At 35.4% G+C, this 14,070-nt stretch overlaps 1 protein-coding gene across 2 annotated transcripts in view; it reads right to left on the reverse strand.

Moving 5' to 3' along the window:
- The window catches only part of USH2A (usherin), a 794,931-nt gene that overhangs the window by 137,831 nt on the left and 643,030 nt on the right, over positions 1–14,070 (reverse strand). For both annotated transcript variants that reach the window (XM_082428283.1, XM_082428282.1), the window contains exons 58-59: positions 9,039–9,197; positions 7,462–7,624 (exon numbers count right to left, since the gene is read on the reverse strand). In XM_082428283.1, coding sequence (XP_082284409.1) covers positions 7,462–7,624; positions 9,039–9,197 — 322 coding nt within the window. The remainder of the gene's footprint in view (positions 1–7,461; positions 7,625–9,038; positions 9,198–14,070) is intronic.

Below are 14,070 nucleotides of genomic sequence, written 5' to 3' on the forward strand. Positions count from 1 at the left end.
AGATAAGCACTGTTAATTTTCTTTTGGTGTTTAACATTCCAGACATTTTTCATGCACATATAAATGTAAAAGATTCCATGTATTTAAAGAAAAACAGAATCATACTAGGGGTACTGTCGTGCAATCTGCTTCTTTTATTATCATAAACCTCTTTCCTTGTCCTTAAATATACACATATAACTGCCAGATTTGTCTTCCCCAAGCATGGCTGTGGATGGTCCATCTTGGATAACTTTCTATTTTTTATTGTGCTTTATGTTTAACACAGTACTTTCACATACATGATTTCATTTAATTCCTATGAAATTCTAGAGGTTAATTATTTTCTATGTTTATCAGCCTAACTTACATAAAAGTGAAAGCTTAGGGAACATAGTGACTTGCCCAATGTCACATAACTAGTAAGTGGCAGACCCAGGACCTGGAAGCCATATCTTCTGACTACAAATGCCATGCTTTGTCCACTCTGTCACATTGCTTCTTTATTTTACTCCAAATCTTCAACGGCTCTCATTGTTTCCAAATCAAAACCCTAAACTCCTCAGCCTAGTATTTAAAGTCTTCCAAAATCTACTGTCAAGCCGACCTTCTAAATTCCCCCTACAAATAACAAAGTCTCCAGCCAAGCCTGACCATGGAACCCTATGCCTTCAGTGTTGGGAATTTTGCTTACTCCAGTAATTTTATTCACCTGCGATGTCTTTGCCATCAGTCTTTGATTGCTAATATTTTATTTACCACAAAGGAAACAGAATACAAAGTCCTGAAATGGATGCGATGACACATGGGAATTTTGTATAGGTGGCATTTCAAATCAGTAAATTGTAAAATAATGTTGACAAACTAGATAGTTAAAAAAAAAATAAAGAATGCCTAATTGATACAAAAAGAGACATGACGTGAGAGTGTTTGGGAAGTACATTCACCAATCAAGAGAGCTTTTTGTTGCAACCTGTAGAGTCCTTGTCACATCAGCCAGAGAAGCTTAAGCCTGCACAGTTGGAAAAGCAAGGTTTCCTGGGAGGTTTCCTAGCTCTGTCTAACCACTCTTACAGATAGATGGGGTCTTCAAATTATTTTTGTACAACATTTTTACTCCTGCTTTTTAAAAACTTTGCAACTTAGCCATTATTTTAAAAAATTACTTTGTAAAGGTTTTAAATATTTATCCATTCATTGAACAAATTGATTCAGTGTTCACTATTCTTTCCTCCATCTCAGATCTTCCTTCTAAGGTTACTCTCTTTCATCCTGAAATACACTTGTTAGAAGTTCACTGGATGATATTCTATTCGAGGTAAATGCATGAGTCTATTGAAGGTAAATTTTCTCCATGTTATTTTATATAAGTATAATTAAAGACTGAATTCCAATTGTTAAAAGTTAATTTTTCTGAGAAAAAAAAATGAATGTCTAGATTTCCTGTCTCATTCCTTAAAACAAAATCAGTCTATTAATGTAAGATCAGAAACCATAAAACTCCTGGAAGAAACATTAGGCAGTGAGCTCCTGGACATTGCTCTTGGCAATAGCTTTTTGGATCTAACTCCAAAAGCAATGGCAACAAAAGCAAAAATAAATGGGACAAAATTAAACTAAAAAGGAAGGAAACCATCAATAAAATAAAAAGTCAACCTACTGAATGGGAGAAGATATTTTCAAGTCATGTACCTGATAAGGACTAAATATCCAAAATATATAAAGAACTCATACAGCTCAACAACAGAAAAACAAACAATCCAATTAAAAAATGGCAGAGGGTCTGAATAGACATTTTTTTACAAAGAAGACATACAGATGGCCAACAGGCGCATGAAAAGATGCTCGACATTACTAATCACCAGTGAAATGCAAGTCAAAACCACAATGATATATCATCTCACACCTGTCAGAATGGCTATTATCAAAAGGACAAGAAATAACAAATGTTGGTGAGGATGTGGAGAAAAGGGAAACCTTGTGCACTGGTGACAGAAACATAAATTGGTACAGACACAATGGAAAACAGTATGGAGGGTCCTCAAAAAATTAAAAATAGAACTTCAGCAATTCCACTTCTGGGTATTTATACAAAAAAAAAATGAAAACACTAATTTGAAAAGATATATGTATCCCTATGTTCATTGCAGCATTTTTTACAATAGCCAAGATACGGAAGTAACCTACGTGTCCATCTACGGATGAATGGATAAAGAAGATGTGGTATATATATAAGGAGTACTACTCAGCAATAAAAGAGAATAAAAATTTGCCATTTATGACAGCATGAATGGACCTTGAGGGTATTATGCTAAGTGAAATAAGTCAGAGAAAGACAAATACCATAGGATTTCACTCACATGTGAAATCTAAAAAACAAAACAAATAAACAAAAGAAAACAAAACCAGACTCACAGATACAGGGAATAGATTGGTGGCTAAAAGAGGGGAGGGCTTTGAGGGATGGGCAGAATGGGAAAAGGGGTACAAATTTCTAGATATAAAAGAAATAAGTGTGTAATGTACAGCATGGTGACTAGGGCCAGTAATACTATGTTGCAAATTTGAAAGTTGCTAAGAAAGTAAAAAAATAGTTGTCATCATAAAGAAAAAATTTTGTAACTGTATATGGTGACAGATGGTAACTAGACTTATTGTGGTGATCATTTTGAAGTGTATACAAATATTGAATCATTATGCTGTACACTTGAAACTAATAATAATGTGTTAATTATACTTCAAGAAAACAAAAAACAAAATCCAATCTATATTTAGATATAAGGAGTAGAGCCAGAAAAGTGCTGGAAGAAATAGTTGATGTGTTATTTTTAATATGATCACTAAAAGAATTTCCTTAATATATAAAAAGCATAGGTAAATTAACAAGAAACAATCTAAAAGAAAATAGTCTAAAGATATATACTATACTATACACACACAAATAGCAAATATATATTAGAAATAAATAAATGAAAGGCCTGACTTATAATGACCAAAATTTTAATTAAAACAACAATAATATGCCATTTAAAATATTAGCAAAGATTTAAAAGATTGTTGAGTCCCAGTATTGATTAGAGTTTTCAGAATTAGAAATTCTTATATACCATTTTTAGAAGACAATTTAGCAATCTCCAAAAATTTAAAGTGCACAAAATTGGATCCTGCACTTCTAGTACTAAGAATAATCTTCCATATGTTTATTGTAAAGATTTTTTTGGAGAATTGCTTTTGTAATGAAAACTTGGAAATCACTGATTTTGCCACCAATATGAGACTGGTTAAATAATACATGATACACATCCATATAATAAAATATTGTTGAGTCATTAAAAGAAATGAGGGGTGTGTGTGTGTGTGTGTGTGTGTGTGTGTCCAAACGGCCAAAGAAAATTTGAACAATATAATTCCTTATGTAAGGGAAACTATAAATACAAAACATCAATGTTATATATATTAAAATTAATAGTAGTTATGTCTATCGATGGGAATTATATACATGGGTAAGTCATAAAAAAGGGATACATAACCTTTGCAATATTCTGTACTGTTAAAAACTTCTTTTAAAAAATTATTTCTAATTTAAACAGTCATTAAATGTTTATTTTGTAAGGCCAAGTCTCAATGACATCAACTTCATCCATGGAAGTCTTCCATAAATATTCCAGACAGAAAGAATCCCTGTCTCCTGTAAATTTTTTGGTAAATATTTATATTTCTCACATTATATTGCTCACTGTTTTGTTTGCTTAGTTTGACTTACATCTCCTACTATAGTAAAACTCCTTGGTAATAGGGCTCAGATCTTACAGTAGATATGAACATTATCTGTCATCTATTATCCATCTACCTATCTGTATCTATTTATCTATCTATCTATCTATCTATCTATCTATCTATCTATCTATCTATCATCTATCTATCTATCCATCTTCACATCCATACTGTCTTCCCACATAGTACAAATTCATTGCATAAAAATTCCTTCACCTTTGAATCAATGCCCTTTTTTCTTAGTTTACTCAATCAGCTTAATTATTCATTGTAAAAAAATATTATTTATGGTACCCTGCTTGGAATGTTCTTCCGTATCATCCATCCATTCAAACTATCTCAGATTTTATCCTTCAAAACCTTACTCAGTTTTTCTGAATGCTTAGTTATTTGAATACTTGGAAGGTTCATCACTTATTTTTACTTTTACAGCATTTAGAAGGTGTTTTAATATATTTTTGCCTTTTACTGAACATTGATCCAATCTTTTGCTTTATTTAGAGGCTGCTTTTGAAAATGAAACCCCATGCATTTTTGTCTCTCTTAAAATGGAAGCTCCTAGTGGGAGATCATTTTATTATGTATTTTGTAAAGTCTTAAGAAAAAGTGTTTGGTGGATTTTGTAGATGGAAGTTGGATTTTGTGGGTGGATTTTGCCATTTACAAGATTTACAGATATAAAATAAAGGGGAAATACTGAAGAATCTTTATTATACAAGCCAAACTTGCTATGAGAAGAAAGCAAATGCCCAAGATGGCCTTATGTATACCCTATCAGTAAACAGGTTGCAAAACACTAACATAAAGGTTGTCCCTATTGTAGGAAATCTCTTTTGTAACTCACATTGGTCAACAAAGTAGCCTAAATAAAATATCATGTTAACAGGTGAACTAACCAGAAGCAGTCACATGAATAGTCTTGTCCTTACTAGCTTATTTTTTGTTTTGTTTTCTAAAGTCATAAACATCTTACCTGTTTATTAAGGCAGATCCTTTTTAACAGGATGATATCTAGAGCCAACATTTAAACAATAGATGGGAATTACTGAGGGGAAATGATCTGGGGGCTTGGAGAGAGCAGAGTTGAACATCTTCAAGATGGGATTGGCAAGTTGGCTTCCCGCAATTTAATGAAAATATCTGCATAGGTCAAACCCCGTCCTTGATTTGAGCTAAATGGATTTCCTTTGGTGGTGATAGAAGAAAGAGGAGGCAAATGATGAAGCAGAAATTACATGCCCTAACCTCCCCAGAAATACTGTAGGCTTGTGTCTATAACTATACGCGGGGCTCTATGGAGTCCCAGAATGAAAAAGAACTCTGTATCTACATTCTATTTCTGTCCTTACAAATTCCTGATTTTTTTTTTTTTGCAGCTATCTAAGAAAAATTTGATATTGTTGTTGTCTAAGCACATTTAAACTTCAGCTGAAATAACTGCCAAGTGATTCATGCCTATGTAGGTGAATATAACGATTGTATCTGGAGCCCCAGCGTGCCATTTTCATTTCACTTTAAATAAAAAACAAAATGTATCTATGTCAGTCAGTGCCCTTCTGCTGTACTCAGAGGTATCAAACAGGCTACAATTATGATTGTGAAATGATTGTGTCACATTGGAGGAAGGTTTATTGCTTTTGAGTCTGCTAGGCAGTAACACATTCTGTTTCATATTACTCTTTATATCATTGTTTGGCTGTGACTAGAATAATCAAATGCCATCAAATGCTGTCAAATTCAATTTACAGTATTTTTCATTGAAGCGGGCTTTCTGCATTATATTTCTTGTTTTCCCTCTCTATAGCTGCCATGGAATAGTCACTGTAATCATGAGCATTATTTACAAAACCAACAGAGTGAAGCCTCTTCCTGGTCTATAACAGATACTTTATTTCCCTTTATTCAGAATAGGAATTTGATGTGCTTTTCTCATACAATTAGCATTGAGTAGATGAAAGAAAACTATTCCAAGAAGATGGGCATTTTAAAGGCTGCACTAATGTGTTTAATGTAAAATGTAAATTCACATTAGCCATTTTTACATGTTCACGTGTACTTGAATCAGAAATATTATTCTTCAAATTAATGTTTGCTGAGAAGAAAACATTTGGCCTGCTCATTTATGGCAATGTGATTTACAAAACCAGAAATGCAGTAATACTTTCTCCCTTCATAATTTTCCTTACATTCCCATAGCTGAAGATTGGTCTGAATGAAAGGGTTTCAATATCTGAAGTTATAAGAGGAGCCTAAACTAAGTTTCATGATGTGTCCAGGGCATAGGGCTAAACAAGGGAAGGCATGAGGCTGCAGGAGAGACTAACAAAGGATGCTGAAGTGAGATGAGGATCTGAGAAAAAAAATGTGTTGGGCTTTGTATGCCTGATTTAAATAGATGGCTTTTGGAATGGGGTTTTCAGCTGCAAATTTTTTGTCTGCCGGTGTCTGTCTTAGAAAGCGTCTTTTCTGTCTCAGTGCTATGATCTGAATGATTGTGTTTCCCCCAAATTCACATGTTGAAATCCTAACCTCCAAGGGGATGGTATTAGGAGGTGGGGCCTTTGGGAGGTGATTAGGTCATGAGGGTGGGGCCCTCATGAATGGGATTAGTGCCCTTATAAAAGAGACCCCCACATGGCCCTTGCTGCTTCTGCCATGTGAGGACACAGTGAGAAGATGGCCATCTGTGAGCCAGGAAGTGGGCCCTCACCATACAGCAAATCTGTCAGCACCTTGATCTTGGACTTCCCAGAATCCAGAGCTGAGAGAAATTAATGTTTGTTGTTTATAAACCACACAATTTATGATATTTTTGTTATAGCAGCCTGAATAGCAAACTCTCAGTTGATAGGTTCTCTGGCCCCTTCCCTCTGTTTTCGTTTTACTTTCTCCTTTCCTGCTCTCTCTCTTCCTCCCTCTCCCTCCATCTCTCCCTGTCTGTCTCTTTCTCTCTTTCCTCTTTCTCCTCATTATATATTTGAAAACATTAATTTAAAACTATGTCCATGCTGATCAAATGAAAACTGGATCAAGTAGCACAATACCCTTCAAACCAAAATGCCCATGGAACCACCATCTCTCTCTCTCTTTCTCTCTTTCTCCCCCTCTCATTCTCACTCTCACTCTCCTCACTTTTTCTCCTTCTCTTCCCCTCCCTTCTCTCTTTCCCTCTTTTCTTCCTTTTAGGTGGCTACACTTAATTAATTCTGCATATCATGGTGAAAAGAAGCTGCATTAACACCATCTAGCCAGGTGAGTGGAAACCTCAAAACAGAAGGGGAACTGCAGAGTGAAAAGTGCCATCTTTTAAGGATGAGAAAAAGCCTTTCCAATCTCCACATACTAGGTGGTGGGATATAATTAGAATTTTTGTCCTAGACCTGGTTCTTCCTCTGGAATGAGTATGTCTCTTGGTCAATGAACCTCCAGAGGACAGCTCTACCCTTCCATCAAAGGTAAGGCTTCTTGGGCTATGAGGTCTCATCTTCCAAAGAGGGCTCAAACAAAAATGTTACATGGTAGTTGTGGCTTTTTTCTTTGAATAATGTGTAGAAGTTTCCAATACCAATTTTAGTTTCTAGTAGGTGCTTCAAAACACATGAATTCCCATCAATTCACTTATGGAAATAGAAAATGTATTTGATTCTACAGTCCTGGAATAGTACACATTCTTAAATAATCAACAATAATAGAAATAGTCAATGTTACCTGTGAATAAAGTAGTTGATGATGACTCCATTTGGTTTTTTAGGTGGCGTCCACTTAACCACTATGCAAGCTGATCCCAGTGCCTTAAGAACAGGAGAATTTAGATCCATGGGGGCTCCTTCAGCTGTTTTGACAAATATCCTACTGCTAACTCCACAACCTCCTTGAAAAAAAAGAAAACCAAGACCTTTAATAATTTGTCAAGCCTCAAAAAGAGTTACATGTACATATAGAAGGGTACGAATATCATGATAATCATTTTATCTGAAATTTTGTATACACACAAATTTTGTAAACATACTTTAGACTAGTACTTAAATCTCTTCAGGATTTGAATATTTAAATAAGGACTCATTTTTGGGAAATCCATTAATTAACCACATTTTTATACAGGCATAGACAATAAAGCTTATGCTTGTCTGAACTGAGGTTTCTCTAATTTACTGCAGTTATTCTAGCCAGAAAGTGAAAATGTGCTTCAATTTCGTAAATGTATGTGTGACCTGAACATCATGTATGCTCTTAATAGTATTTTATTTTTGCTAATATTTAAAAATAATGATTGTTCCCTCAACACACAAAAGTCAAACAATGAATTTGAAGGATATTGTTTCTTCACAGCATAGCTTTAGGGACACAGAGAGGCAGAAGTTGATTTTTGCATTTAAATCAAGAAAACCTTAATTTAAATCTATTTCCATGTGGATTAGCTGAAGAGTGGATCAGGGAAAGCAATACTCTTCAAACAAAATGTCTCAGTCTGGTTTGTAGAGACAAGTGGGCAAACTGACTCAATTTCAGAGATGAAGCATAGCAAAATCTCAGAGCCCCTAGTCCTAACCAACTCTATGGGAAATAGTACTCATTTGGAAACAGAAGTTCCTAAGGACAAGAGTTTCATGTTGAGTATAAGATTGGTGAATTTCTTTAATCTAAGGTGAAGCAACTTGTTTTGAGTTATACTTTTTCTCTCTTAGCAGTTGGGTGTTATATATTATATAACACCTGGAGGTATACAGGAAGTGAGAGGAGCTCTTCCTTAAGACCACACAGATAGATGATGACTTCACTGACCACTAGCCTAAGCCATGAAACTCAAGGTGACAGGTTAGATACACAAGACAGGTATCAGGGAAGCACTGTAAAATATGTTGACTCATCTGAGTGTAACTCAACTTCTAAATAATGTCTCCCTTCCTACTCTCCCACCCCTAAATAAAACTGAAATAGAACCAAGGTGAGTACATTTCCTATGAGATTTTTGTAATGCCTATTTTGTTTCATATTACCAATGATTATTGTATGTGCTCTAGGTGTTTTTCTTTGAAAGGGCCTTATAAAACAAGACTTTGCAAAACCACCATTTTCCTATATTTAAATATTCATGATTTAGTGCATAATGCTTCACTCAATGCCAGGCTCCGATTTGTCTGGGTAAACAGTCCAGTACCAATAAGAAATGAAATGTTAGTCTTTGTATTCGAATTGAGAATCTATTCCTTTTTAAGGAATTTTTTTTTTAAATAAAATACTTTTTAATAAAAAAAACCCTGCATGAGTGTCTGAAAGACTTTCACCATTTTGACATGCTTGTATCCTTGTCTCATACTGTGTGGATGGAGCCAAATTTTCCAGAAGGATGGACTGATGATGACCAGCAGAGAAGATCAGAGGTGCTGCACTTCCAGCGTTGAGTAAGACATTGTACTCCACAGGTATTTTGGGGGTGAGGATCCCTTTAAAGAGAGAGAGAATACAAACATGTATGTCTGTTTGGTCAACAAATGTTCCCTTTTTTTTTTTTTAAATGTTCCTCTTTTAAGAAAAATGTATGTTTCAAATCTTAAACTTAAAGGTATACTATTGCTTAATATAGCGATTAATAAGTGCATGAAACTTAAGTTGGAAAACATTAGAATGCCTATTCCCAAAGTAAGTAATGTTCATCACCCATTTTCGAAAACAAATGAAATATAATAATTCTATTCAAAGATATACTCTCCAGGCAAATAAAAACGAACGCATATTTCAAGGCAAATAAATACAAGGCAATTAGAAATGGTCATATAGTTTTCCTAGGCTTACTTACTCTTAAAGTACATAAAAAACCCCACCAGTTTTGCTTGTGACAATAATTTTTCTGTAGGCGTTGTGTATGCATCTCATCTGACACGGATCCTTGATATAATAGCCCATAAAGTATCCAAATCATAGTCTACCTAGAGAATTCCCAGTGCATTAATTATTGAGTCAGGACAGTCCACTCGGTCAGTGAGACTTATGGACCTAAATGTATATGAAATTTGAGTTCAAAAACTGTCATTTTTCACAATGCCTCCTAAAGAAAGAAGGTCCTGTCAGTTTAGCCTCTTTACAATCTATTCATAGAATTAAGTGCCTGTAAGTTTTATTTGGCCATGAACAACATGCACACTTTCTTAAGCAGAGATTATGAGCCTTGAATGAAGAATATATTGAAACTTTAGGCCCACTAAAGTTTCTCATTGATCTGACAGCTTCTAACATGTGGGCTTCACTACTTACCTTTCTAATACTTAAGTAAGTTTCTTTGCTACAGAAACAAGAAAATCTACAGCACAGGACTAAAGAATGAGGTCTAAAGAATGAAATGTGGTTCTGCTTTTTGTAGCTACAGCTCCAATGTATGAGGGGCAGAAGAGCTAGTAAATACCAGAGGTGCTCAGTATTTTGTGTAGGATAGATGAAAACAAGGAGTCGCTGAAGGAAATATTGATCCTCATCAGAAGGACTCATCAATCATTTCCTTTGGAAAGGTGCTAGATGGTGCTGAATTTGGCAACCCAGGCTGAGAATTTTAATTTTAAATTTAGAGCATCCTAATTAAACTGTTGCTTTTGTCCTTACAATTTAACTTACTGTTATTCTATCATCGATTCCTAAATTCTTCTCTCTGGCTTTATACCTTTGCTCGTGTTCCAGATTTGTATTTTGAACAGCTTCCTTCCCAGAGACCTCAATCTTAACAGGTCCAAAAAAGAATTACACTATTTTCCACTCCCAAACCTGTTATTCTTCTTTGGTTTCCTCTCTCCATTTCCCTACACTGGAGGCCTTGGAGTAAGACCCTTAGAGTAGACCCTGCCTTCTTCACTCTCAAGCTCAAGTGACAAGTATATTCTATCATTTGTTTCTTCAAGAAGTTTGGGTTTTATATATAATCAGTGAACAATGGATTGAAAACATGTGAGCCAGGAAGTAGGGTTACCAGTTGGAAAGTGGTTGCATGGTTGTAGGAATAACAAAACAAGAACAGCATTTCATTGCATTCCTGTCTTATGCCAGGCAACAAACATTATCTCATTTCACATCACTAGAATGTCAACTTCATACAGCTGGGGACTTTGTTCTTCTCTTGAAGGTAGTTTCAGTGCTTAGATTTTAGTACAGAGCAGTAGCTCAAATATTGATTGAATGAATGAATGAAACCACATGACAATATTGTAAGGTAAATATCACTACCATTTTTTAAAATGAGAAAACCAAGGGCCAGAGGAGAAACGTTGCAGATATCACACAGATTAATTGGGGTGGCCAGACTTGAACTCAGGCCCATTTGATACCAAAGCTTATCTCTCTATATTTATGCTGTCTCTTGATAATAAAGACTTCGATTAGGACAATCGGGGGGAAAAGTGAAAGGATAATTTTGAGAGAACATGCATAGACAGGCAGAACAGGTCTTGGAGACTGATTAGATACAGCGAAAAAAGTGATGGAGGAATTAGAATTACCACTGATGGAACGAAATTATAGGTAAATATTTAAAGTTCTGAAGAGCAGGTTTTCCAAACCAGGATACACACACCCTGGACATTTGTGGACTTTTGTCCAAGTATTTTCGGAGACAAGGACAAACATGTCCCTCTTTCCCAAAATCAATTTGACTTGTAAAATTTGTGAAATACACAACTCCCCTGCCCAAGCTAGGGAAAACCAGCAGAATCCCGCTATCCCTTGTTCACAAAAATTGGGTGTGGATTTTTCTCCCTAAAAAGCACAAGACTCGAAAATTTTATGTGTAGTGAGTGATGGGAACTTTCTCTACTCAGTTTTTTTAACTCTATCGTCACTTCAGAGTGAACTGTACACCAGCCGAAAAAGTTTATGTAGACATAACCAGTGTGTTGAACAAGTACAGATACTATTCGTGGTGAAGTCAAAACACAATTTAATTTTTGTCACTTACTATTGCTTTAAAATGAATTTATTATGTGTAATCTTGCTCAGACATGGGATGAAAAGTTGGCTGGGACCATGATGCTTCTGCTCAGTCTCAGGTATTAGACAATTCTATATTATTTTTTTCAGATATCACAACAAAGATTAATATCTAGAAAATTTAAGTAAATTCATTTTCTCTTTAATGGTATAGTGAGTGTATGTAATGAGCTCATTTAGAAGATATTCTTCAAGGCCTAATTCTCAACTGCAAGACAAAACTGGGAATGTTTTTACTGCTCCCAACAAGACTGCTATAATTATGAAGTTTGAGAGTTGTATGAAGGGGGTTGATTACAGGGAGCGTTGGAGACTCTGAATTTATTAATAGGTGAGGAAAACTTAAGTACGGTATTAGAGGTAAAATAAAGAGCAATATAATCAGGTTTTTTTTTTTTTTTTCCCCACTAAAGATGTTCTTTGGGGAGAATTGCTTGAGGTAGTAAAAGAGATTGAAGAGTGAATCAATACCCTCTTGGTTTGCAATTTGACCTTTCACAGCAGGAAGATATGCTTATGGGAATATCCATCCAGAGTATCTTGGCATGTCACAGCATCCCACCTCAGATTTGGGGCATTTCTCCTGATCGTTACCCTGACATAGTCTATAAAGCAGTGGGAAAAAAAGGTTGCTGTTTGTCCACACATATATATGATGAAATGAAGAGAGGAAGAATTGCCTGGACATTGGGGTCGGCTTTCTTCAGATTGACTTAATATCCCGAAATATAACAGCATATCATGCTTTAACTAAAGAGATTAATAGAAAATGTACCCCTGAATGATAAATTATACAATACATTATTTGGGGGATAGAGACAAACACATTGGAATTCAATGCCAAATTTGCATGAATTTTTAAGATAAAAAGCAAGACCTTAAAAAAATTGCAAGGTTATGGTGATTGCTTCAGGTTTTTTCCAAACCTCCTGGGATTGCATGTTCATTCTGTCTTCTCTGATCTTAGGGTAGAACTTGTAGAAAAGTTTGACAAACACACACTTGAAAAATATGCCATGAGTCTTGAACTAGATAAACCACAGAATGGAGTCAGATCAAATCCCTCTTCCGCCTTCATTTGTCCCTCGTAAATTACCCACCCCCTATGGATGCCAGTCTCTTCACCTGTAAAATGATGACACTAATAGCCACGTCTTAAAGTGCTGAAAGGATTAAATTAAAACATGTATGTAAAGCATTTTAGTTCATTACTGCAAATAGAAAGTACTGAATAAATGACAGACATCTCTACAAAACAAAAGGAAATGGAACGAAATGCAAAAAAACCCCCTAGAAACCCACAGTTATGACACTGATTTCATGTGCCTTCTAACACTTCTGAACCCATCTTTATATAAAGCTGCTATTCTAATTACAACGCAATGTTATATTGAATCAAGTAAATATCTTTATAACTATTTTGTTACCTAGTTTTATTTTTTACGTATACTTGGATGTGGTCAACTTGTCTTCCTGTAACGATATCCTAGTCTTCATTCTCAGCAGTAATTTAGAGTGGTCTTCCCTTCGATTTGTCTGAGGTTGCACCTCATTATATGTCTTTAGTCTGTACCTACTGGTCTGCTTCCAGTAACTTCTCTGCTTAAAAGGACAGGACTCCTAGGAGGTCAGGGAACAAAACTGTACTTCCACCACATTTCAAATATAGACATAATCTTGATCATGGTTGGTCAAAGCATGAACCCAGAAAAGGCAATTTTCCACATCTTGGTTAATAAATGTCCTTTACATACACCTATAAGGTGTTGAAACAGTAAATGCTCCTTGAAGCTGTGAACATGTCAAGCACTGACATGCATTTATTTAGGAAGAGGGCCCCCTCCACTGTCATAATTTACAGGACAGTGACATGAAAGCCTCCTGTGTTCCTGCAAACCCTAGACCATCTGCAATGAGTCTGAAACGACCTAGCCCCCTGGTATTCTGATGACTAAATGAAATGAAATGGGCATATTTGTTAAAGTCAGCTGGCAAGCCACACGACTTGGTTAGTTCCTGAGTTCATAAATTTATGTCAGAGCAAGAGGAGCAGTGGAAACTCACGAGAACCAATTTACCCTAAGTGCAAATGGCAGTTTTGTTATTTGGTGTCAAAGTTACCAGTTGCACGATGACAAGCTGCCATAACACATTTTCCTGTTCACTAAAGAACAAGGATTTCGTTGGTTAATATTCCTTGCGAGGCTCCTTTTCATAATTTACAACAACTAGATGCTGATAGGTTATTTAACATTTATGAAGTTAAGATGTAATCAGAAAAACCCTGATTATCTTTACAAATAAAAAAGTTAAATTATTCAACTTTTTTTTCCTCTGTGGCTTCATTTC

The sequence above is a fragment of the Balaenoptera physalus genome (assembly GCF_965194825.1).
Source record: "Balaenoptera physalus genome assembly, chromosome: 1".
NCBI lineage: Eukaryota > Metazoa > Chordata > Mammalia > Artiodactyla > Balaenopteridae > Balaenoptera > Balaenoptera physalus.